Here is a 26,510-nt window from a genome sequence, read left to right as displayed (position 1 = left end):
TTCAAACAGTTTCAACGATGTGAAGATATTTCTCACCACTTTGAGGTTAAATGGTTTTCCAAAAGATATATTTGTTATGTTTTTGAGAATTGCCAATCCATAGAAATAATGGTACAAAGAGCATATATACAAAGCAAAACCTATAACTTTTTAATTTGGATTAACATAATTGATATCTATGCTAACTAGTTTTCCCATTCGATCCAGAAAAACATACCAATGATCTCTTTTCTTTATGCTCGGCAAGATAACGTTCCAATGCACCTTCACCACGAAGAATTTTAGCCCCAGATCCCTGTGATTCTAGAGTACCTACAGCCTCTCTATCAACGACAACAGCATCTACTTTTTCCGGTCCTGTCTTTGCATCTGGAATCTGAAATAGCATGTCATTTGAGTTTAAATATTACGCATCATGATATACATGCAAAATTAATATGAAAAGAATCTACCTTTAAGAGAACAGTTACTTCAGTGGCCACAGTTAAAGTAAGACTAAAGACAACATAATGGTGTTAGAGACAATAAAAAAGCTCACGATCAGCTAATGTCCATCTCAAAAAATGAAAACTAAATAAAACAAGCATGTCAACCATGCACCTCAAACATGGCATCTGTCAAGATATTCTCGAGGATCGAGCGTAAACCACGGGCTCCAGTATTCTTGGCCATTGCCTTTTTTGCAATCCCCCGTAAGGCATCCTCAGTAAAATGTAACTTCACCTAAAATTACAATGATAAGATCAAAATCTTCCATCAGCCCGAACATATCAATATAAGAGAGGTTACTGAAGTAACAGAGGGCAGTTTCAAGTTCATTTGACTTTCTTTCATGTAATGCACACACGTAGCTGCTATGAAGCATGATCACTTACATTGTTCATGGAAAACATTTTCTTGTATTGCCTACCAAGTGCATTTCTAGGCTCCGTGAGAACCTACAAAATAAATAGAAAAGCCTCAATCATAGATTACAAAAATCAGTTTATCTGCATGCCTCCTTTTACATTGTTATTATGCAGGTCAAAAATAAGATTATCGTCTAAAGTTGAGAAATTGATCAGAAAAATTATTAAGAACCCCATAACTTGTGCAAAATACAGTGCAGCATGCCCCTAAACATTTATAGTGGGATAAAAACTCAGAGACAATGTAAAATGCAGCACTTAGCTCAAACATCTCCACCTGAACAAGTTGATCTTCATTCAGAGTAGAAAGACTAACAAGAACAGGAAATCGTCCAATAAACTCTGGTATCAAACCATATGCAATAAGATCACTACTTTCAACCTGTACAAAGATAAGAAAAACTTTTATTCATAATCAACTCTTAAAAAATGTTAAAGTGGTTAGTTTGGTAAAAACAGAACATACAAAAATCATGTAATCCCCACACATGCAAAAACTATCCACTATGAGATATTACGGATTCTAGTAAGGACGATGTAACAGCAGCATCTGTAAGACCACTGGCCCTCATGTTTGCACGGACAGGCGCTCCAAAGCCAATTGAAGAATCTTGTTGTCTGTTACAACAGCCACTAGTTAACAAGAAAACTTGTAATATAAAATGTATAAATAGTGTATGTCAACTAAAAATAATAATAATATCAAAGCATAGTTACCTTTCAGATATTGTTTTCTCTAGGTCTACAAATGCCCCACCACATATAAAGAGAATATCCTTTGTATCTATCTGCAGATGAACCTCATGAATGTTTGATTGTGGGTCTGCTGCCTTTAATTTTGCTGATATAAATAATATAAACAATTTGGACTAACTCATCACAAATCAAGTAATCAATTCAACAAGTTAATGTTGGAAGAGTGGGGTGTGCTCATCGGTACTAAGCTAAGATGCAAAATATGATCAAATAAGATAAGAATAACTGTCATCCTTATCAAACAGATCAATATAGGTCCATTCCATGTAATTACAGAAAAAGAGGCGTCTTACTCATGCTCTTAATGTCAGTGCAGCATACAGAAATTTGTGTAGCCATTTTTCTGAAAATGTTTCTAATGAATTGATCCAGGTCAATTGACATTATTTACTATTAAAACTCTAGAACACCATAGAACATTAATTATAACAGCAACCAAAGTAATTGCCAAATGATTGACCATAGTTTCATACGTAGGTTGTGTTCAATAAAGAGTCAAGATTGCTCAGTACAGGGAGAACCTGATACACAATGCCAATACCCTGACATAAGGCTTGCTCTTTGAATAACAAGACTTATGATAATTGGATAACACAACTGTCAGTAACCAAACTTAATTTATTAATTCACTACCTAATGCAAACAAAAGATAACAATGTCAGCTTAAAATAATAATACATTTATTTATCTCTTCATTCTACATTATCCCCCTTTCTAGATAAGCCAATACCACTTATTCAATGGAGTGCTTATGCAATACTGAAAGAAAACACACAAAAACCACTTTTTCAATGGTCTGCAATTACAAACATCCACTTATTCAGTGGCAAAACAAAGAGGGCACTTCCACTTATGCAGTGGGAAAGCAAAGAGGGCACTTCCACTTATTCAGTGGGAAAGCTTAATACAAAATGACCACTTGTTTATGGGGTAAGTACATCAGCAATAAGAAAAGATCACAACCACTTGTGGTAATATCATCCAGTGTTTACAATATAAAATGCATAGAAAATATCAACTCCTCAGCAGTATAACCATCTGAAGTATTACAAGATTAGTCCATATAAAATATTATAAACACTGAATAACTGTTGATAACAACAAACTACATTAACACCCCCAAAAAGAGTCAAATATCATGAACCCATCTACCCAACTATGATAAAACAATGAGACACCTTATATGGATAAGGAAGAAAGCTGGTGTAGGTCTGATAGCACTCTGTATTGCGCTGCAACAGGTCTGGACAGCAAGATAAACACCTCTTCTTATGCCCAACACACCACCCATCAATCATAAGTTAAAAGGACACCTCAAGGTACACCCTATCGTCACCAAAGTATACTAGAGGAAAGGTATATCATACAAATGACTGGAAACAACATGCACAGGTCTGAAAATGAATTTGTTTGCAGCTGTAGCACTTATGACAACAAATAACAACACCAATCACACAGTCCACTCCAAAATGGTTTGATCTACACTCACATAGACTAGGCACCTTCAACTGTAAGAGAAACTCCCCAAAAAGACAGTGATTCATCATGAGATTTCCACGTCCAGCTAGCAGGTACAACCCAAAAAATAAGATTGTACAACTTCATCATACAACTAGAATCTGCTCCTTATAAACTATAAGGCCAGCGCCAAAAATTATTATTAGCAGCCAACAATCAGCAGGAAAGGAAGGTATGACACTCACCATGAAGATTTCATAATAGTATGGCCTGATTGGAATGTTTCAGTCTGCCTGGAGTTGTATAGCCAGCAAGGAATCCTCAATAATAACCCTAAATAAACACATTAAAACTCCAGAAAAAATATGCAAACCAACAGAAAATCTCCAACTCAAAACACTGCAAAGATCTCCATATCTGCAACCAAAAACCAGCTTCAATCTATAGCACAATGGTGATTTGTGGATGAAATCACACCAATTAGCTGGAGGGACTTCGTCCTCGAAACCAACCACTCCAAGAGATTTTTTCGTCCTCAAAAAGTTTTGAAGATCTTAGGTTCCCTTCAACAACAGAGCAAATAACATTTCATGACTAAACTTGCAAATGAGCCCTCAACCTCCTTTTATAACTTTTCTGGAGGAAAATAACCATTATTTGAAAATAATAATTCCATTTTCTTCGAAATGACCTTTCTCAAAAAATAAAAATGGTTATCATATACAAAAGGCCCCTTTCCCTAGGTGTCCACCTTAAAACACACAACTTAACACCTGTTTAACAAGCTATTACATTAGTCATCCCCTTTAATATTTCAAAATTAGACAACATATGTGAATAATTTAATTGATTACCCAATAATTTATCTGAGTTGCAGAAAGTACCAAAATGATGTAACTATGCAATTTCGATTATACAAATGTGATCTCTAAGTCTTAGGACAATGATTTGAAGCAACTGAGTGACTTACTAGAAATAGCATGATCCTCCAAGAAGTTTGGAAAGCTCCTAAGAAGCCAAAAATCAATTCCGAAAGCATCACAAGGCTCACCAAGACCAACCAAGCTCACTACCAAGAACCAAAGTCACCATTAACCAAGCCCGAGTACTCCAAAACGTTTGGAGTTCTCCCCAACTCTTCAAGTAGATTATGGGAAAACTTGAAAACTAGGCTAATTGCTCACAAATCAATCTTGCATAAAATAGGGACATTACATAGACACCCTGTAGTGTCCCCATTTTAGGGTTCTCCAGTATTACAGTTGGCTATTTCTCGATGGGTGTTTGTCTTGTCTAAGGGATTATTTGATGTTTCCTGTAAACTTAGTGAGTTTTAAAGATGCTTATGCCACTTTTCGGATTGATTTTTCGCTTCAAGTGTGTTCTCCAAGAATCTTCTATTTATAGTAAGTCACCCGGTTGGTTTTGTTTCTCATTATGTATCGTCAAGATCACTCCAATGCAGCCAGGTTTCAATTATGATGCTTTCCAACAGCTTTCACAAATGGGCGCATTAATGGCTTATTTTAATTATTTTTACTAAGGATGCTTAAATCATATTTAAATATTTAAAAAGAACCTTAGTGTTACAACTCATCGGAACCGGGATGAAATGTTTTAAATCATGTGCATTAAACATTGACCGTGTGTATCAAATTATCATTATTTTTATAAAAATGTCTTTTCAGAGATAATATGAAATTCTTATTAACAAAGTGGATTTTAAATGGTGCTTTCCAGAAGTTTGGCAAGAAAAAGTATAAAAGGCATTTGAAGGGCTCATTTGACAATATATAGATTATGTTATTTTTCTCTAGTGGAAACCCTTGGGGTTTCGAGTTGAACACAATTAATCTCAGGCTTCTAGAGGACGGAAACCCTCTCGAAGAAGATTGGCTATGATGGAGAGAGATCCTCTCTAGTCAATGCAGGGGGATTCGTTTAGAGTCTCAGCTTGTGCATAGAAGAGATTTGCAGATATTGATTTGTATTGAAATATACCCAATTTCATAGAGGTCAGAGTTAATGGTTACAAATGCTTAAATATTGTAAGAAGATATGTACAGTATATTTGTGAACTATCATTGCTTTCCAGTGTGAACATCTTAGTTGATGAACTATTATATATTGGGTGATGCTTTTTGGAATAAGGTTGATTGAGTTTGGTGATAAATACTTTACAGAATAGTATGTCCTCTTAATGTGGCATGAACTGCATAAATTAAGCAATTGAAGATTAGTATGGGAACGCATTGCTAGAAGAAATTGTATGATAGCTTGAAACAAAATTAAAATAAGGTAAATCTTTACTGCCATCTGTGTTGGTGTTGTGACGTTTTCACACATCGCCCCATTGCAAATGGGGACCCATGTTTTTTGCTCGTTTTCGCTTTGCCTTTTAGGGTTTTGGTTTGAATCCAGTCGGTTTTGGGAGCTTTTTGAATTTCCTTTTCTAGAATGCAAATTTTGAATGCAATGAATTCGCCAAAATGGTCTAATTTTCAATTGGAATGTTGATGCAGAGCTTAAATTTGTCTAAGTGTTGAAAGTGAAATGTGAATTTTTGTCCAATTGAATCTTTTGACCAAATTTTGACCCTTTTTGATTTTGATCCTGGGCATTGGAATTGATTTGTTTTCGCCTCGTGAAGTGTTAAAATGTGAAAAATCATGTTATTTTGGCCTGTAGGAGCAAAATCGCTCCTGTCCCTCAGTGAAGGACCGGAGCTACAAATTCAATTTTGCCTTGTCCTTGCGAGATTTCGATGACTTGATAATTTGAAAGGGTCCAAAGGAAGATGCTTTACCAAATGAATATAATTTGAGATGCAAAAATGAAGGAGAATGACCTAGAATGACCAAATCGCTCCTGTCCCTCTCCAAGGGACCAGGGCGGGGTACCTTGTAGCTCTCGTCCCTCTCCCAGGGACCAGAGCGATTTCCTTCATTAGTCAAGATCCAGGCAAGAATCAAGGCAAGTTTACGTACAAAGACAAGGAAAAACATGAGATGGACGCATTGAATACAAATTGAAGATTTTTTAGACGTCCACAAGGTTCCAGATGGCCTAGTTCGCTCCTGTCCCTCAGGAAGGGACCAGAGCGATTTTTGTTATAATTGCTTTTCTGGCCAAGTTACAGACGATGTCAAGGCATGGACGAATAGAGTAGAGCGTGACGAGTCCGTTGAATATAAACTTGGAACCTGGCAAAGTGAAATGAAGGCCACAAAAGGAAGATCGCTCCTGTCCCTCTCCAAGGGACCAGGGCGATACAGTGGTGATGTTGCTTCTCATGCGGGTGCAAGGTCGTTCCTCCCTAAGTTCAAGACCGATCCAAGTCAGGACAAGGTGGCAAAGGACATTTCAAGGCGTCTTCATCATGCACAAACACTCAAAGGTCGTTATAATGAAGAGATTTACACACTAAGACCTAGACCGCTCCTGTCCCTCTCCAAGGGACCAGAGCGATGTTGAATATATTGGTCATTTCTTGCAAGTTCTACGTAAGGTTAAAGTTTCGCAACGTCTTAGAGGGTCCACGGTACCTTTTGAAGATGATACACAGAGATTTTGAACGTAATATGTTCATCGTTTTGAACATGGAGACCATATCGCTCCTGTCCCTCTCCAAGGGACCAGGGCGATTTGCTTTGGATTCTCAAATTTTGCCCCAAGTTCGTGCTAAGACAAGACTTCATAAGGATAAACAAGGTTCAAAGCATCATTTGAAGATAACTTGCAGGAGTTTTGAACGTCCAAACGTTGCTAGTCATGCTAAAAACTCACATCGCTCCTGTCCTTTGGACAAGGACCGGGGCGATGGACACCCAAGGGCACTTATGAACGCATGTAAGACGATCAAATTCGAAGGATTCATCATAATGATCAATGTTGAACGTGGAGATGAAGGAGTTGAACGTGAAAAATGCAAAAATCAAGACAAAATCATGGATCGCTCCTGTCCCTCTCCAAGGGACCAGAGCGATGAGGTACGTCCCTTTGTTTTCACAATTTTGGCGCCAAATAAACAAATTCAAATTTCCTTAAATGCTAAGTTCAATAAAAAATTGAAAATCCTATTTAATTTGGCATTTAATGTGGCGTTGATCTTTTATTAATTATTTTTGCCTTTATAAAAATCGAAATTTGCAAATTAAAAACGTAAGGCATTAATAATTAATTAATTAATTAATATAAAAATCGATTGCAAGCGCTATAAATCCAAGTCGGCCTTGTTATTTTAACTAAAAAATCATTTAAAAATCGTTTGAAATTGTTATATTTTACCAAGTCGGCCAAAGGGGGTGAATGGAGATGTGAGCGCTATATAAGGGGAGTGAAATTATCATTTTCACATCATCATTTTATCCTTCTACATGCGAATTAAGGAAGACAAGGGGAAGTGCGATTTGGAGTTTATTAATAAAGGTGGTGCGAAGTGTATTCGAAGAAGTGCGAATATCCTCCAAAGGTGGCGCTAATATCATCTAGAGTGGTGCGAACTTGAAGATCCATTTGAGCGATTTGTCAAGGGCGAATTTGAAGATCCTTTTAAGACCACGTCAAAGGTGCAATTGAAGATCACGTTCAATCCAAAGGTGGCGAAGTCGATCTTTTGAGGAGATAACATTGAAGATCATTTATACCTCCAATTTTGCCTAGGCGATCTTTTCCTTTTTGCATTCTAGAGTTAGCTCTCTATTGAGGTATGGCGATTTATTTTTATTGCTTTATTCATTGATCGTCATTGCCTTAAGCTTGAATTTTGAATTTTGAATTGTATTGGCTCAATTGTTTTTTAGGAAATAATAACTCAAAGATTTATTATGAAGTTTCCTAAAAATTAATCTAATTTATGTTATGTATTGCAAATCATGTTACTAATTTTGAAATGTTGTGTAGGCATCAAATGGAGGTCTCTTCAAGGAAAATCAAGCCGGTCTTCGCCAGGACGGTCTTCGCTAGGACGATCAAGTAAGGACAAGGGCGACCTTTTTCAATCCAGCGTTCCAAGGCGAGGTACATCATCTTCTTGCACATCAAGGACACCAGGAGTTAGAACAAGGGCTCGTTGAAGAAGCAAATAATTCCAGATGAATTAATTAAAGATAGCCTCTCGACAACATCAAATTGAATATCTAGCAAGCTACAAGTGTCAGATGAGGTGGCATCCCAGTCATCACTCCTCCAGTCAGTGTGGTCCACCTCAGCATGTCCAGATTCAATGTACTTAACTCATGGAAGGTGGCACAAACTCCGATGTACCTACCCCGGCTATCCATTGGTCGATTTTTCTAGAAGGGACATGTGTCCAAGCAATACAATTTTATCATTGGTCAGGCATTAAATGTTATGTAATGGTTGTAACAAACCCTAATTAGGGTTTTCATTGTTGAATCTTGGCCATTGATCTTGAATTGATCTGAGCCATCGAATTGTATTGTGGGCACTATATAAGCCCAGGCATTTCATTTGTAAAGGTTAATTAGCAATAAGTTAGAGGTAGCATGTAAATAGTTGGAAGTAATTAGAGTAGAATAGGAGGACAAGGCAAGAAATTGTTGCCATTGATTGTAAACAAACTCCATTTTCATTGAAGTAATGGTGAAGTGTGTCGTTTCTTGCAATTTGCATGGTTTCTTGTTGAGTCTTCAATCTTAGATGGTAGATGATTAGATGAATGGAGGAAATGTGATTGATTGATGGTGGAATTCGTATATCCATACTACTAGCAGTTTGTTGATTGCAGACTTGCCCTGTGTAGTCAACTGGAATCGTTCAGCTTAAGCTCAATTTCAATTTGTTGCCTCTTCATTGATATGCATCAACTTGGATGGTATCTATGCCTGCGGTGATGATTTGAACATCATAAAGCTTCCCTTAGAAGATCGCACTAGTCTTGTGTAGATGTTCCATTGATGTCAAAACAAGATCTAGTTAGAGTTTCATCAAAAAATCAAGTCATTGCTCCTACATTCTTAGTATTAGGAATAGATCCTCTCTTCACCCCGCTTCCTTTTTCCCTTTTTTTTAATCTAAGTTAGTGAGAGCTTGTGTTCTAGCAAAGTAGATCGGAAATTCAATCACCAAATGTAAGTCCCCTTGTGATTCCAGCAAATCACATCATACCACTGGAGCTTGTCCACACGTAGAGACCCTACATCAAAGAACCTTGGAGTCTACCTAACTGATCCTTTACGCGAATCTTCAGCAGTTAGAGACTATTTTCTCAAGAGAGGATAAGATGCCTATTGGTATTTTATTCTGTGTATGATTGTGTATAAAATACACGTCAACAGTTGGGTATGAAGGTTTTCAGAGAAAAAAAAAAAAAATAGTGGGCACAGCTTATCTTTGTCCTTTGTGAACTTGGTCATGTGGGCATTTTGATGCAATTCACATCTTTTGGGAATCATTTAGAAGTGGTATGTTATTGTTGTCCTTAGAAGTGATTTCTGGAGCTGACGTGGGGCTAGAAGGAACTTTGAATGGTCAAGTTGCTGATTGTCCTGATCGCTACCATCATATGTTAATGAATTTCCAATTCTTGTAATTCTGCTACAGCAGGAAAGACAATGTTAATGTATATACTGTGCACAGGAGGAGTGAACTTCTCTGGAGTCAATTGGAGACAAACATCAATACTTAATAAGACATTTGGCTGTTACCTTTCCTCTGCCATTGCTGATTGTATTCTTGCAAGAGGAAACATGTAAAATGTTTGACTTAATAGTTAATACCAGTGCATAGAATTGTGAAAAGACGACTCCTAGAGCCTTAAGGTGAAGAAACTGGTGCAGATTAGTATGACAGTCAACTTCTGAGAAGATATTACCAGCTATTCCTTCTGATGCAAACTGTAACAGATCAGGAAGTTGTCTGAATTTTGAATGGCAGAGTTATGATAATGTCTATTTTGTTTCCTCTACTTGAATATGATCAACAATTACATAGTTTCAGTTATATATCCGATTATTGACACTTGTGCTTGAATTGTGCATGAGATTATGATCTCTTGCATACATATTCATAGAAGTATAAGCTATCAAACCAATTTCTCAAAAAGTGCTACAAACAGTAAACCATTATGCTCATATTCAATCAAACTGTTTGACTAAATGTCCATAGTCTATAACTGGTAAAAGTTGCAAAAATAATTTGGAAGCAAACAGGAGTAGCATATTACACACCCTATAATAAACGAACTTTGGAATCAATCTCTACTAATCTTTGTTGGGCTAAAAGGAAGGAAAGGAATAACAGGATATTTGGAGAGAAATGCAAACCATGGAATATAGCTCTTATGAAAATAATTAGCTCTATTCAAGAAAATCTGGATTCCTCTCAGATAAAAAAAGTAAAAGAGTTCCCCTCTAAATTGATAGATGTATGGCCACAAATTGGAAATTAGTGTTCCCTTGGACAATATAGACACAAATAAAATTATGAGGAAATCTACAACATGGAAATCCCTCGACCTTGGTTGATTAAAATTAAATTTCAATTGTTGTTCCAAATGGAATCCCAGTAAGACAGGTGCTGGTGGAATCTTCAGAAATAGTGAAACAGAGATGCTAGCTGCCTATGCCCAAAATTTATTAAATATTCAAACCAGCAATGTTGTTGAAGCTTTAGCTGCCCTAATAGACTTGACTATGGCAAAAAAGATGGGCATTCTTGACATTATCATTAAAGAGTGCTCCCGTAACATTGTGGAAACGCTCAGTTCAATATCATCATTTCTTTGGTATAAAAAGAATATCCATAAATTTGTTTAGATTTTTAAAAAGGATAAACATCATTCAAACCTACCGTGAAGCGCACTAGGTGGGAGACTCCCTCACCAATTGAGGTTGTACTAATAAGGGTCACACATGCTAGGAAGAGCCTCTGTCCCTTCTGTCTAATGTCACAGGAAGGATTAATTTTGGGAGAATTAATGATGCTAAATAATGTGACAAGACCCTACTTCGCATTTGTTTTATCCCACATGACCTATATTATTTACAGGGAGCAAACAAATTATTTCAATATTGAGCCAAAGGGAAAGAGAGCAAAGGAATAATCCTATGTTACCTCGAGTTTCTGGAACAGGGATGACAGGGGATGGCAGGACGAGTTTCCAGGACGGCAAATTTTTTTGCCAATTTTGGGGACGGCGGGGGGACGGCGAAGGGGATGACTATATAAAATATAGGGAAAATTTAAAATATATAAAGATATTTAAATTTTCATATGAAAAATAGATAAAGCATGTATATATACATTATATTCATATAAAAACATGGATAAAGCAGCTATAGCTACATTATAGAACCTTAAAATACCACATTTGTGTTCAGAAATCATTGTCAATACTCAATATACATTCATAATTCAGAATGCATTGTCAATACTCAATATGCATTCATAATTGAAAAATTCATTGTCAATATGCCAGCACTTGTCTGATTTGCTGAAAATTTGATTGCTCTGCTTAAACAATTATTGTCGGAAATAATTGCTCTACTGAAATTATTGTTCGATATTAAATTTGATTGCATATCCTTCCCTTTTAAATATATGAATATCGTATGGTAAGAGATGAAATATTTATATCGTTCCATTTTAAAGTTTTAAATATATCATATAGTCAAACATGAAATATGGCAACGATATTATGAATTATCACATATTCAAGACTTATATTAATAATTTGATATCGTTGCCTTTTAAATTTTTAATAATGTTGTTATATGGAGCCTAATCAGACTTGGAGGTTAAATTTTCCCCACTTTTATCGGCACAATTTCCCCCCAAATTATTCAACGAGGGTTTGGGGACAGCGCCCCCAAAACGGGGTCAAATAACTTTTTGCATTTAATTGATTTCGGGCAAATAGTTTGGGGCCCACATTAGGAAAAAAACTAATTTAAAAATATGACATTTTTTTAATGTTTTTAACTAACCCCAGTCGTGGGGGGCATCCAGCCATCCCCGAGACGGATTGGGGACGTCCAAGCCGTTCCCCCCCCCTCCTTGGGACGTACGGACGTCCCCCATGGCTGGGGCAAACGTTCCCCCGTGTCTGGGGCGTCCCCAGCAAATTCCCACATTTTGGGGACGGGGGGGAATGTCCCCTGGCCGTCCCCAAGTCCCCGAAACGTCCTCAGGACCGAGACGAGGGTTTTCAGGCCGGGGATGCATCCCCGGGATACGTAGGAATAATCATATCAAGGTCCAATCTCTTTGTAAACATGACAAACCAATTTCCTCTAACCCTTTCGAGAGCAATTTGGAGGTGTCTTTAGTTTGTAGATATTTAAGGTAGTGTTGGTGGAATTTTGCCACAATGGGAGGGAATGTGCCCAAGATTGAACCTTCATTCCATGAGTAAGTTAGGAACAATCACATAGTATGGAACATTTTGCAAAGGGCAGACCTTACTCGCCTATTAGAACCTATGAACAAATACAATCCTATTTTTATCCAAGGAATTTTCCCAATCAAGGAAGATCCAAGCAGCGTATGATTGTGGCCTCTCCTTTACTATCTCGAAGGAATTGATAGCTCAAATCACAAGGCTTGACAAAGGAGGACAAATATAAAAAACACTATAAGTCCAAAAATTTAACATATAGAAGTGTTCCTCCACAAAGGATAATTAGTGAGTTGCTTCCATAATGGATTCAAAAAGGATGACCTCCCCAAGCTATAAAGAGAAGTTGTAGACATGCATATAAAGTATCTAGCCTTGGATGGCAAATCCAAACGAATCTACTATTATCATTTTCCTATGCTCACCCATTTGTGCAACAAGAGGAAACTCAATTTCTCATCTTTTCTATTTCAACCTTTGGAACTTTCAGTTTGAAATGTCCTTTTGGGTAAAACAGACCTTCATTTGCACCAGGCCATTATCAATTGCCTATATAGACCATAGTTATGAGACTCGGCCTTGCCTTGGACTAGGCAAGCTGATTTTGGACTCAAACTCGAACTTGACACAAAAAATTGACAAAATTCAAAAAGTCATGAAATTCAGAGATTTTTAAGGATTTAAAACTTGTTTCATGCACCCTTTAATAAATAAAAGTTAAAGACGCAATAATATCATCAAATAGAAGCTAGTTTGATCACATACACAACTATACATCGATCACATAAGCATACACACAATTTATAGCTGAAGGAAATAACACATTTAGATATATAAATATTGTCAAATGTGTACAAAACTCATGGAAAATGAAATACATGGCATCAAAACTAAAATTACAAGACTATGGCTCAAAGGAGGTTACATTACTCATCATGACAAGTCAAGCATTGGTGTCTAAGATGGTTCCTAGATGATTATGTAGCCATGATATTTGCTTGTGTCTCAATGACTAATGTGTATACGTGAATGAAGAATTTATTATTAATTTGTTTTCGAAGCCTTTAATACTGCATGTTTTGTTGATAAGATCATTAACAAAGAGGAGTGGTTAAGTTAAAAAAAATGCTTATGTTTTATTTTGACTTTAACTAGGATACTAATTGTTGAGACATGGACCAGGTAGGACTCGAACCTAGGACCTTCCATACGCTGCTGGAGTGCTCTACCACTGAGCTACTGGCCCCTCTTGGACCAGTCCATCATCGGTCCAGGTGTGGCTTATTTCCAACACCAACACCCCCCCCTTAAGCCACACCTATCGTGTGCTTGGGGCTCCTAGCCTGGACCTGGCTCTGATACCATGTTGATGTGGTAAACGCATTGCTGTATATGTTATACAAACAGCTGAGTGTGATATCAATCTGCCTGGTAGTCTGCACGTGTTGTCTGAACCTATGTGTCTAGAACAACCAACCTTCAAAAGGGAAAGACACATCGTATATATAAAACCTCAATGGCTTTCAATAGAGATCGTGTCTTTTCCTAATAGCATAAGTCGTTTACTTACCATCAGTTATATATGAACCGATACATATGCATATAATTTGTTTGTTTAATAACTACCTAACGAACCCGATAAGGTAATTTTGATAAAGCAATGATAATCATAGAAACTCGATAATATATGCATATACGGATAATATTAAGGGGTTAGTTAGGTTGATTGATTTACTATACATAGACCTTCTCTCCAATAATCTTGGAGAACCCACCAAAAGCCTAATTCACTTCAGAAAGTGGCATCAGAGTCCTCTAGACCATTTCAGCTCATTATCAACATCAAACAACCCCTCTGACAAAGCTCACGCTCACCAATAAACCTGGAGCTAACTACAGAGTTGAAGTGACTCAAAATGGGGACATTACACTTTGTATCCTGCAAAAGCCAAAATAAAATTCAAAAATGGTAAAAGAGCTCCACTTTGGAAGGACCAGCCATGAGTACTTGTGCCAAATTGGCTGCTAACAATGCTAATGTTATAGTCATTAAAGCAGAAAAGATAGAGGTCTCTTTTGAAGAACAAATGAATTGCTTGACCTCTCTAGCTGCCTCGGGCCTTCAAGAGCTAGATTGGCAGAGTTAGCTGCTCTATCTTGTAATTTACTTTCTTGGCTGTTTGGTCTGTGTTGTTGCTGTTCTCTTTTCTTGTTGTTATTCCAGGTTTACTATTTCTTTTTGTAAGTCCCACAGCTACTGGGACTAGTCCCTCCTGCCATTGGGCTGTTTAGTTGTAAAAGGGTTGGGGGCCCTTTCAAAAACCCTCTCTTTTTTTACCTTAATCATAAACAGATGAAAGAAAACCTAAAACAAATACGATAAAAGGTAAGAAAGGCTCAAAGAGTATCAGACAAAACACATCTCATGAAGGAAAAAACTACTTAACATTTTACAATTATTAGTTAATTTATGTTGTGTTTTGCCAAATCCATTTTCTTTATTGATTCTTAATCAACTATGCAACTCCAGGTTTTATTGATGTGTAATTAATTGTACTTTCAATTCAACTATTGCTTGTGCATTGAATTGTATGCTGGAGAAATCAAGACTACTTTTTTTATTTTTTTTAATCTTGTCAAGTCACTGGCCTTAATCTTAGTACCACAAAAAAACATAGTTCCTTGTATCTATTTAAAAAACAGTACTTTATCAACAAAAACAATGCCCAATGCTAACTTAAAAAAAAATTGAAAGCCTATGGCAAAAACAAATGTACCTGAATATGATCACCACGAGGATGCTTACGAGCTCCCTTTTCTGGAACATTTACAATCTACAAATACAGAATTGGGTCATAATCAGCATCCTTGAAAAGAACATTTCTGTAATAAAAATTAAATATTTTCATATTTCCATTCTTATTCAGAAAGCTCTCATACACAACATTAATTTTAAGTGTTGTGAAATCAAAAATCAGGATAGATAAACCATTTGTGTCGGCTAAAGAGAAGTATGTGCATTTATAAAAGACAGAACTACATTAGCTCAGCACCATCTTCAAGCTATGATGCCAAAAGTTGGCTGTATTACACTGTAAAAAACTGCTTAATCAAGGATAATAACTACTAACACAGTTTATAAATAGCTTAAAAATTTAAAAGAGAAACAGCACTTACAAAAATGTCCAGTGAGCAGAAATTTCAGCAAAGTAACTAATAACATTTACTACTTCATCAACATTAGAATGACGAGAGCACAGAAAATTCTTATAGCTGAATAGAAGCTTTCCTCAAAAAAAGTAGAAATAGTGGATACATAAAAGATGCAATCTTAATATGAATAGTATTAAAAATTAAAACTTCAAAACAAAATAAAAACATTAAAAATAGATTAAAAAAAAATTGGTAGGTTAATTGTGGCTTTCTAAGCAACTCCCATAAAATAACCTTCCATAAAATAGATTTATGAATCATATCTATGAACAGGAGTGCTTTACAATTGAGAAAAAAAACTGTCGATCCTCCTAGGAGGAGAGCATGACTACTAGATACCTAAGGCTTTGTCACAAAAATGGTCTCATAAAGTACCTTTCTAGTCTTGTTTGACATGCAAGTGAAGCCTCTTTTTGTTGCTGGAATTAATGTTTTTTGTGGAAAGACATTTATTTTTTTCTGACCGCCATTCTCCAAGAGGAGTGGTGGCATTGATCAATGGAGGTCAAACCCCCATTTGCTAAAGGAATTGAAGAGGGCTTGCTTGTTGTAGAATGAAGGAGCTCAAAACGAGTCCAGAGAGAAATCAATGGGGTGCTAATTAAAGAGGCTTCTAAAGGTTTGTAATTCATGATGACCTCCTTATTAGTTAGAGAAATACAGTGGTGGCTTAGCACAATCCATTGCCACCAAGTTGCTCATTCCACACTATTCTCTTAAGCAGAGAATTTTGAATGATCCTATGCCATATGCCCTATAGAATATGAAACTGTCTACATTTGAAAGCTAGTCCTTCAGAATCCATTATTTGGTTCCAAATTGCGATGCCAACCCCAATTCTGATTTTTGCTGGTAGCTAATTGGATAAATCCAATTCAACTAAAATATGCACAAATGTTTAAGAACATTAAAATTCATTAAAATGCGTCAATAAGTTAAATTTCCCTAAGGTGTTGTCAATTGTGGAGAGGTTGGAAGAGCTCCAAAAATACAAAGGTAGATTAGGGAGTTTCACCCAAATTGGAATATAGTAAATGACTAAATTAAATGGCTGAAACTTAGGTACCATAGTTGCAGACATAGATAAGGTTTTTCCCATACCCAAGGAACCTTCCAAAGTAGCAAATCTTTATCCTTCAGAGAGGAATAAAACACAGAAAAACCTTTTACACACAGGGCAATTTGAATATCATCTTCCAATAGACACTTCCAAGTTTTTGAAATCTATTTGTGCAAAGCTGCCAAGCTTGGCCAAAATTTGTGGAAGCAACCAATTAGAGTCTCTTTGCTAAGAGTTACTCCCTCCTCCATTACCTCTTCAAATCAACAATAGGATGAGCCTAGTTCGATGACAACAGCACCTTTTTTGGAGATCACCACTCAAATAGTTTCAAAGGCTAGCACAAAGAAAAATGATGAGCCAAATCACCACCTTTATCGATAAAGATCTTCACATCCCACAGATCAAAAGGTCTTTGGCATACACAAAGTTGCCCCGTGGAGTGTTTTTTCACCTGAAATGCACCTATAGAGGCTTGCTAAGTATTGAGCAATCAAAACCAATCTAAGAGGAAGAGTAATAGTCTATCCTTGTCAGGCCTAAGTTAAAGTTAAAGAAATAATGGCATCCAACTATGTCAGTAAACAATTTAGATGTGTACTCGGATAACTGCTTTAGATACAGCTGCAAACTCAGCCTTTGCTGGATTTGGAAAATGTCGGGCTACGGACAGTCTTCATGAAGCGGCTGACTCAACATACTAACTCAGAAATATTTTTGGTATTTTCAGATTTTCTGATTTTTTGGCTTTTCTGATTTAACAAGGATCTTGCATATCCCGAATATAGCATTGGAAAGGTCGATTAGACTCAACTTTCTGCAAGGAACCTGATAGGGGCCCTCCTTCTAGCGCCAATTATGTTGACGTGTCTAAAGTGGCATCGCTGCAACTCTATCCGGCCAACGCAGAATAGAATGAAATCGTTGAGTATCCTATCCTCTCTTGCATAAGGAAGCCCTAATGCTGCTTTTAATCGATCAAAGGGGACAACATCAAGGTTCCAAATGTCAGTTCTTGACTTCAGGATAACTCAGTGATTGATGTGATTTGCTGGGAGCACAAGGGGTCTTACGATTTTGCAACAAGATGGTCTGCTGCCATTCTCGGACTGCGAAATAAAATCAAAAGGGAAGGGTTTAGGAAACCTAAGGATAGTGATGATAACAGTTGATGCAGTGGGTAGACAGATTTCGATAAATAGATTCTTGTTTTTGCCAGAGATACACTCACAACTAGACAAGAACTGTGCAATCTCCAAGGGATGAAGGATTTTCAAACCGGAGACATTCATTTAGGCACCCAATTCTGGCGCAGCCTAAGACGAACACCTGCAGTTGAACTAAGCACAGTTTGGGTTCAAACTAACCATGCACAGTGACCTACAATCAGCAGGCCACCAATGGTATGAACCTTAAATGCATCAAATACTCCTCCACACTTTACCATTAAAATCGCTACACTCTAATATTAACCAGCTGAAAGAAACCATGCAAACAAACTAAAACCAAAATGATAAACACCAAATCAATGTCCATATATTGATTTCAACTGCCTTTTACAACAATTTCTATAGCAGTTCTACTCTACTCCTAATCTGAAAACTAAAATCTAACAACCTAACTAGAGTCTAACTATCTAACTCAAAAATCTAACCCTTTACAAAAGAAAGGCCTCTACCTTTTATAGAATTTACAATATGAATCGATGGGCAGGATTGACTGCATCCAAGGGCCCTGATTTATTCCACAAAATAAGGCTGCCCATACCCACTTAATTCATAGTTATCCCTTCAACCACAATTCCAACTACCTACAATTGTTTGGCTTCAATTTGGGTATATCCGGTAGTTGAACATAACTGTCCACAACTGACCTGTTTCCCCTCTGTTTCAAAATATCTTGAGTGGGGCCCGCAGGCAGTTTTACAACAAAACAGTTTCAGTTTTCAGAAACTGAATTAATCCAGCTGTGTATTTCTTGAGAATGCATACACTTGTAACATTATGAATGTTCTTCAGTCTTTTGGTATCGGTGGTGGACTTCAATTTGTCGTCCAGCGGGTTCAGCGACATGCTTCCCAATGCTTGGTTTCGATCTCACACCCCTGCATCTTCTTCTCCTCCAGCTTCCAGCTTCGCTTGCGATCCTTCCTCGATTTGCGTTTCAAGCTTTCTCCTAGTTCTTCCCGACGACGCCTTCGACCTGCAAACAATCAATTCACCTTTAATCAATCAATTTGAAAAATTAAATAAATTAACTTGACAAATGTTAAATTTTAAACGACGTCGAGCTTCATCTCAGTGGAATTCGAGCTTGAGAAGCTCTTTGTGAGATGTATCTTTTAAATGTCTTCTTTGCTGGTTGAAAATTTTGTACACTTGGAGAAATATACAAAATTGTGGTTTCAACCACAAAGTGTGAGTTAAACTCTCCTAATTAAGGGAAGGATCCCCCTATCTAACTACAACTTTTAAAATAAAATAGGATGAGACAGCAATCTTTCTTCTTCCTTCAAGAAAGACAATATCCTTTTCTCTTCATAGAAAAGGATAGCAATTTGATATAAACAACAGTAACCACTTTCAAAATGAAATGAGAGAAAGGAAATGAAGTTTCCTGAAAGCACAAAGACTTCCGTCACTTCCTTTAGGACGGGACAACAATATTAAGCTCAAAGACTTGATTATGTGAAGTCCTATCTACCCTTTTCTATATTAATGCTATAAAGAACAAGTTATGACAGCTCAAAGACTGAAGAACACTATTCTTTTCTTCTTTAAAACAATGAGAAGTAGTGTAAACTCAAAGACTCACAGCTATTTCCCACAAAATCTACTCCTAAATTCTCCTAAGAACAAGTGAAAGCACAAAGACTTGCAGCTTCTCTCAACAAAATATTTATTTTAATCTATATTAAACTCAACTACTTGCAGCACAAAGACTGCAAATCAGATGTGATTAAGCTCTTTAGGAACATTTGCAAGAAAGATAATATAGAACACTAACTCAAGAATGTAGCACAAAGACTCAAAGCTTGAGCAATTTCCTTCTATTCCTTTCAATTCTTGGTTTTACACATGAAAGCTCAAAGACTTCTTTGTTGTAAATTTGGCAGAGTTTTTACTTGCTTTCCAAAAGATAAAGATTACAATAGACCCCTCAAGTATTTATAGAAGAGGAGCCTTGAGAAAAAGGTGGGAGGATCCTAACTAACTTGAGAGATTCTCTCAACCACCAAGACTTATTCAATAACTAACTAAGACTTCAATAACTAGCTAAGACTTATTCCAACTACAGTCCTAACTGAACACAACTTGTAGTTGCCTTACATGTAATTACAAAAGTGCAAGTAATGAGTTAACTTGAAATTACAAAGTTATTTTTTACATTAACTTGTCAAAACAAAATTACAAATGCATAACTAAAACTATTCCATGTGTCTAAAGACACGACTCTAACTGCATCATCCTTTGTCTGTGATGATCTTCATGTCGCTTCAAGATGCTAGAAGTTGAAGTATTCTGGATTGGTAAAGACATCTTGAACCGGAACGGGAACTTGCATCCTTGTCTTCTTGCTTGGGGTAGTACTATCTTTCCAGGAGGGAAAGGGTTGTCTTCCTCTTTTCATGTCATGACCATATTTGTCTTGAAAGCATTCTATGCTCTCAACCATGAATTGTTATTGTATCTCTTCTTTGTATCATCCTCCAATCTTGAAATCTGCTTGCAAAATAAGGCCCATGCCTTAATCCATTGATTTGGTAGATCTTGTGTGCAAACCGGACTGACAAGGGAAGAGATAAATTGATGCAAAAATGGGCTCACAAGTGAATTTCGGGTTTTGGAACCTGCATTACATGTGTGGGATAAACAAGAGCATTAACTTGCAATTGTGGGGAACAAACATGCTACTTCATATGTGTAATGGGTAAACACAAGTTTGCACTTGTAATTGGACCTTTAGAACTCATTTACAAGTGTTTTTTGAGTGCATTTTGGACCAATTTCGGGTTCTGGATGGCTGACCACAAGTAGACTTTTAAATGGGGAAAATGAATGAAGGTGTGAAATGAGTGGATGAAATGGTATGTACGGATGATGAAAATGAATATGAAAAGATTTTGGGAAGATCGTCTTCAAGAAAATGGGAAGAACTTTCAACATGTAATCCGGTTCTAAAAACCCGATTTTGAAAGAATGTGTATTTTTCATCTTTGCAACTTGGAATTTCAACAAAAGATGGTTAAATCATTTATCAGTAAGGGAAGAACAATGATTTTTATCCAACTTGTAATCGGGATTTAAAATCCCGAATACAAGTAAAGAAGGAAAATGGGGAAGAACAATTCAATTCTAAAATTGCTTTACAAAGGGGAAAATCTCTCTCACAAAACCGATTTTTTTGGGGAAGAACCAACATATTTGAAAACAAGAAAAATTGAACAAGAAGAAAAGAAATCTTACCTTGCTCCAATCTGAAAATGCCTCTTCAACAAGATGATTAATCTTTGAAAGAAGGAAGGAGAACTCTTAAAAAGAAATTAACCGCATTCCAAAACCCTAGCCACGTTTTTGAAAAAATGCCCAAAATTGAAAAACGTGGCAGCAAATGCATGAAAAATGAATCAAACAAAGCTCCAATCTCCACGCCTAGATGAAAGAAGCCAAAACGACTTAGGAGAGGTATGATTTGTGGCATTTGAAGAAGTAAAACATGACATTTTCAAAAACGTTTTTTGTTGTTAAAACGCCTTCAAACCAGCAAACAAATCCACCAAATGGCATGAGAAGAGTTTCAAAATGCATAAAAATAGGGAGGAATCCAAAACGCCTTCTATCTCCCAAAAAATCTCCACAAAAATTTGATTAAAATCCTTAAAAAAAACGTTTTTCCTTGCAATTCGGGTTTTTTGGAACCAATAACAAGTTCGAAATGCATTGAAACAATGAAAATGGGGTTTTTTAGAAGATATAACAAGTTTAAAATTTCACTTTTTCAACATGTTGGGCAAAATCGGGATTTTTTCGCCAAATAGCAAGTTTAAAATGTCAAAAATGCACTTTATGAGCAAAATCAGGTTTTTGGAGACACTGCAAGTTTTAAATTGTCACTTTTTCACTTACAAGGCAAAATCGGGATTTTTGGAGAGAGATGCAAGTTTTATGCACTTGTAAAGGGGAAATAAAACCCCTACAACAAGTTATAACTTACTTCCACACATGTAATAGGGGTTTAAAATCCTTATTACATGTAAAACCATTAAAGTAGGGGTTTTTGAAAGAATTACAAGTTTACTTGTAACTTAACCAAAAAACCCCTATTTTAACTAAAAAAAACCAAAGAAACAATAAAAACAGTATAGGGGAAATTTAAAACAAATTACAAGTTTTCATTTTTTAATAAAGTGCACATGTAATAAGCTAAAAATTTCCCTACAAAGACCAAAACAATAGAAATCATTAAAACTTGCAGTTCAAGGAAAATTCTCCACTTGCAATCGGGATTTTAAAACCCGAAATTGAAGGAAAGACATAGCAAACGAACCCAAAATGCGACGAAATTCGAAACATAGTTCGAGGATGGACTGAGGATTAAGCTAGTCCAAGGATTAGTCGAAATTTTGCCTCTGGAAGTGTGCCATAGAGTAAAAATTTCATGTAATGGTCCTTCATTTTTTAAAACAAAAATGCAGACAACATTCTTCAAACGCGAATTTTGAGCCTTCGTCTTAATTTGCTCTCCAACTTGGACAAAATTTAGGCTTGAGAGGTGAACTGCGAGATTTTAAGTTTAATTTCGAACGCTTTCCATTTTAACACCACCCTTTCAATTTCGTGTGATTTTACCCTTTAATCACTTAAGTCCTGGAATTTTGGGCATACTGGAGGTTTTGAAAGATTTACCTTTTAAGTTTTAACCTCCCTTTTGGCAATTCGGGTTCAACAGGTGAAATTCAAGGTTTATTTAAAATCACAATGTTTGCTCATTGTGAATTTCGGGCCGTAGAGGCCTTTTGCAAGATTTTGAATCCCAGTTAAAACGTCCTTCATGAATTTCGGGACCTTTGGCCGAAATGTGAGATCTACCTTGAGAATTTGGTTTTCGGCTTAGATGAAGATATTGAGAGTTTAAGTCGCTTCGAAATGTCCCCCTTTGTTATTTTTGGCATATTAGCTGATTTTCTCTTCATTCTACTTTCGGGTCAAATGGCCTCTGTGTTTTACGGCCCTAGAGGTTATTTTACGAGTTTTGGTTTTTTGGTCATTTTCGCTCAAATAAGCTAAAATGCGCGAATTTGGAATCCTTGGAGTTTTTGGCCTATTAGCTTATATCGCAATTTTAACTTTGTTCTATTTTTTTAGGCTTATTGAGGAAAGTCGGGTATTTTCACGGTTTTGAGAGGGAGGCATTTTGAAATTTTCGGGCAAATGAGAGGGAATTAGCGATTTCCTTTTCCATTTTCGGGCTATGAAGCCTTTTTGGGCGATTTAGAGGCTTTTAATCTTTTCGGCTAATGAGGTGATATCGAGCGACTTTAGTTTTTACTTCCCATTTTCGGGCTACATCGTCATTTTGCAAATTTGGAAACCCTAAGTCATTTTCGGCTCAAATGACAATATTGCGAACTTGAACTCCAGAAGCTTTTTCGGCATAAAAGCCGACTTTGGCACAATTTTCGAAGCTCTATTCTCGGCCTAGAGAGCGATTTTCGAGAGCCTTTAAGTGATTTTCTGGCAAACTGGTCAGAATGTGCGATTTCCTCTTATTACGAACTCGTGATTTTTCGGGCATCTTGGAGGATTCGCGATTTCTCATTTCGGCCTTAAAGGCCGATTTGTGAGCTCTTAGTGATTTCAGGGATTCTAAAGAAAATGCGAGATTTGGAAATTTTGTTTTCGGCCTACTGTGAAAGAATTCGTGATTTCGTCTATTATGGCCATGTAGGCCGATTTCGACTGACTCCTCCTTGTTTGCCCTTAGAAGAAACTCGGCACTTGCAAATGAAATGGCTCGATTTTTTGGTTTTCGACCAACATGAGGAATAACGCGATCTTTAGTTAAAATGCCCCCCTTTGACATTTTCGGCTCACTAGCCGTTTTTGGGAACTTTAACGTATTTCGACCTTTTAGGCTGGTTTTGAGAGGCTTTTGGCCTTAGAGGCCGTTCGGCTTGGACTGGCGATTTTGCTTGATGAGAGTGTCGTGATGAAATTCAGGATTTATGAACAAACTTGTTCTAGCTTTAATTTCATGTAGAATGTGAGAAAGTGTCGAGTTTAGGTTTTAGTCTAGGTTTGCAAAATGGTCACAAAGGTCGAACTTCGCCCTTGGTCATCTCCCGACCATTCCTATCGAGCTTCATAGGGAATTACTCAACATCCTATTCAGCCTTTGAAAGGTCGATCCTCTCCTCTTAACCGAGCAAACTGCAACTACGAGGGTCCCTGTCCAAGACGGGGATGGGTGTGCAATACGCATAACAGGTTTATATAGGCACCCTTATTACAAAGCAACAACCCAAATTGGCCCTAATTAGGGTTAATTGCAAAAATCTCTATTTGGCCAATGAGAAAATTATAATACTTTGAATAACCAATCAGAAAATAGGATCCATATAATATCTTCCACTTGTTGAGTTTGATTCATTGCACCTGGACATGTCTGACTTGGAATCCTTGGATTGGTTGATTGATGACTGGGATGCCACCTCAACTTGCCTTGCAGATTTGATTCCCCATCATGAAGAAGTGTTGACAACTTACTCTTGGATTTCTGAAGGAAATTCAAGATGATTAGAGCATTTTCTTCATTGAACTTATCGCTCCTTGGTGTGGAATATTTTGTTTGCCATCACTCTAAAGTTTTCTTTATGTTCGAACTAATCCTCATCTTCACTTTGATCTTGTGCTTCTTGAACAATCCTCCATATTGACAAGTTCTTTCTTTTGATTTTGGATTTCCAAAAGAAATCCAAGGTCAATGTAGAGCCTTTCATCCTTCTATGACTTAATCTTCTTCAATGTCTTGATGGAGTGTAAGTCCTTCTTTGTTCCATTCATCTTTGGATTCCACCTTGAAGTGTGAATGTTGTCCTTCCATGCATTGTGGAATCATCTTTCCAACTAGTTCCTTTGTTTAATCTTCACCTTTTTGGAATCCCTTCCTGAGTTGACTTCTACCACCTAAAAATCATGAAAATTTTCTAGGCTAAAACAAAGAGTTTGATGTTTACTTTGAGGGAATTATGAAGGATATTTCTGATTTACCAATGAATTTCCAGAAATCAGAGAGAAAATCAGACTCAGTCAAGTCTGATATAAAATATTAAATAAGACTTAAGAAATTAGAATTGGGAATCAGACTTAAGAAAAATTTGGAAAATGCGAAATTGGGTCTGATTTGAAATGTTCTTCCTTCGAAATTGTAAAAAACACAAAAAGCAACACTATTCCTTGAATAATTTGAGGTGGGAAATCATGTGCAAGTCTGAGAATATGAATTTTTAGACTGAAAGAAGGAAGTCTCGAAGTGCAATTTGAACTTGAAAGTCTGAAAATCCTCCTTAGAAATTTTATAAACTTGAACATATTGAAGAAATTCCAAAAAACGAATTGCTTCCAACTTGGCCTGAATTCTTCCTTGGATCGTCTTGCACTTGAAATTCACTTTAAGAATCTACCTTGCAACTTGAAAGAAATTCTTTCTTGATCTCCAATTTTGAACTCTCAGAAGCAACTTGTAAATGAATGAATGCTGATGCTTGTGCTTATAAAGAGCTCAACCTTTGTTTTATTTCACTTTTTTCCTTTTTGCTTCGCTTTTGTGTTTTGAAACTTATTGGCAATTCCTCTTTGCTTCCTTCTAGAAGCCTTCCTTGGGCAAATTTCACCTTGCTTTATTTCCTTTTTTATTTTGCCAAAACTTCAAACTTTATGACTTAGGTGAATTTCTTTCCTTGTGCTTTATTTTTCTTTGCTTTATTTCCTTTTTCAACTCCTCTCAATGCTTGAGCAAGTTTTCTTCATGCTTTTAACTTTGTTTTAATTGATTTAAATCCACCTATCAACAATTTATTTTCCTTCAACTTGGGTGGGCTTCTTTTTGAATTTCACTTTTTTCTTTAATCCATTTAATCCACCCCAAATTTCACACTTTGACCTCTAGGCGAATTTCTTCTTGCTTTAATTGCTTTTTCCTTTTCTTTGTTTTTCAAAACTTTCCTTTTGCCTACAAGAGCGGACTTCATCATGGCTTGAGGATCATTTCTATGTGCCTAGGCGGACTTTGCCTTGAGTTTGGGAACATTACCAAGGGGGGGGGGGGGGGGGGGGCTTTGCTTGCTCTTGAGGAAGATTCCCCTAGCATAGGGCGGACTTTGCTTGATGTTGAGGAACATTTCCTTAGCATAGAGCGGACTTTGCCTCTTGATATAAATTTTCATGATGTTGCCATGCTCATCCAACACTTAATAATTTCCCTAACACACTCCCTTGGACGAACTTCACACTTGATTAGGAATTCATTCCTCATGGTAGGGCGGACTTAACATGCTCATAGGAAACTTTTGATGTATTCTTGGGCGGACTTGGTGTGAATACAAGGAAGATTTCATCATGGCATAGGCAGACTTGACGGTGTCATAAGGAACTTTACCCCTTGCCACAAGGTTGAGGTGCTTTGTCATGAGGTAGGGCAAATTTGCTAGGTGCTTTGGAAACCTACCATACTTAACCACAATTTCAAACTTTTCCTT

The 26,510-nt window shown here is 36.8% G+C and overlaps 1 protein-coding gene across 1 annotated transcript in view; it reads right to left on the bottom strand.

The window, feature by feature from the left end:
* Positions 1–26,510, bottom strand: part of LOC131060202 (CLP protease regulatory subunit CLPX1, mitochondrial) — a 249,427-nt gene that overhangs the window by 38,554 nt on the left and 184,363 nt on the right. The window contains exons 8-14 of the mRNA XM_057993357.2: positions 15,258–15,314; positions 1,626–1,696; positions 1,427–1,526; positions 1,186–1,290; positions 876–938; positions 601–723; positions 218–376 (exon numbers count right to left, since the gene is read on the bottom strand). Of these exons, the coding sequence (XP_057849340.2) occupies positions 218–376; positions 601–723; positions 876–938; positions 1,186–1,290; positions 1,427–1,526; positions 1,626–1,696; positions 15,258–15,314 (678 nt within the window). The remainder of the gene's footprint in view (positions 1–217; positions 377–600; positions 724–875; positions 939–1,185; positions 1,291–1,426; positions 1,527–1,625; positions 1,697–15,257; positions 15,315–26,510) is intronic.

This window comes from Cryptomeria japonica, chromosome 3 (genome assembly GCF_030272615.1).
Source record: "Cryptomeria japonica chromosome 3, Sugi_1.0, whole genome shotgun sequence".
Classification (NCBI taxonomy): domain Eukaryota; kingdom Viridiplantae; phylum Streptophyta; class Pinopsida; order Cupressales; family Cupressaceae; genus Cryptomeria; species Cryptomeria japonica.
The sequence above is the reverse complement of the archived record's forward strand: the minus strand, read 5'-3'. Positions and strand labels throughout refer to the sequence as shown.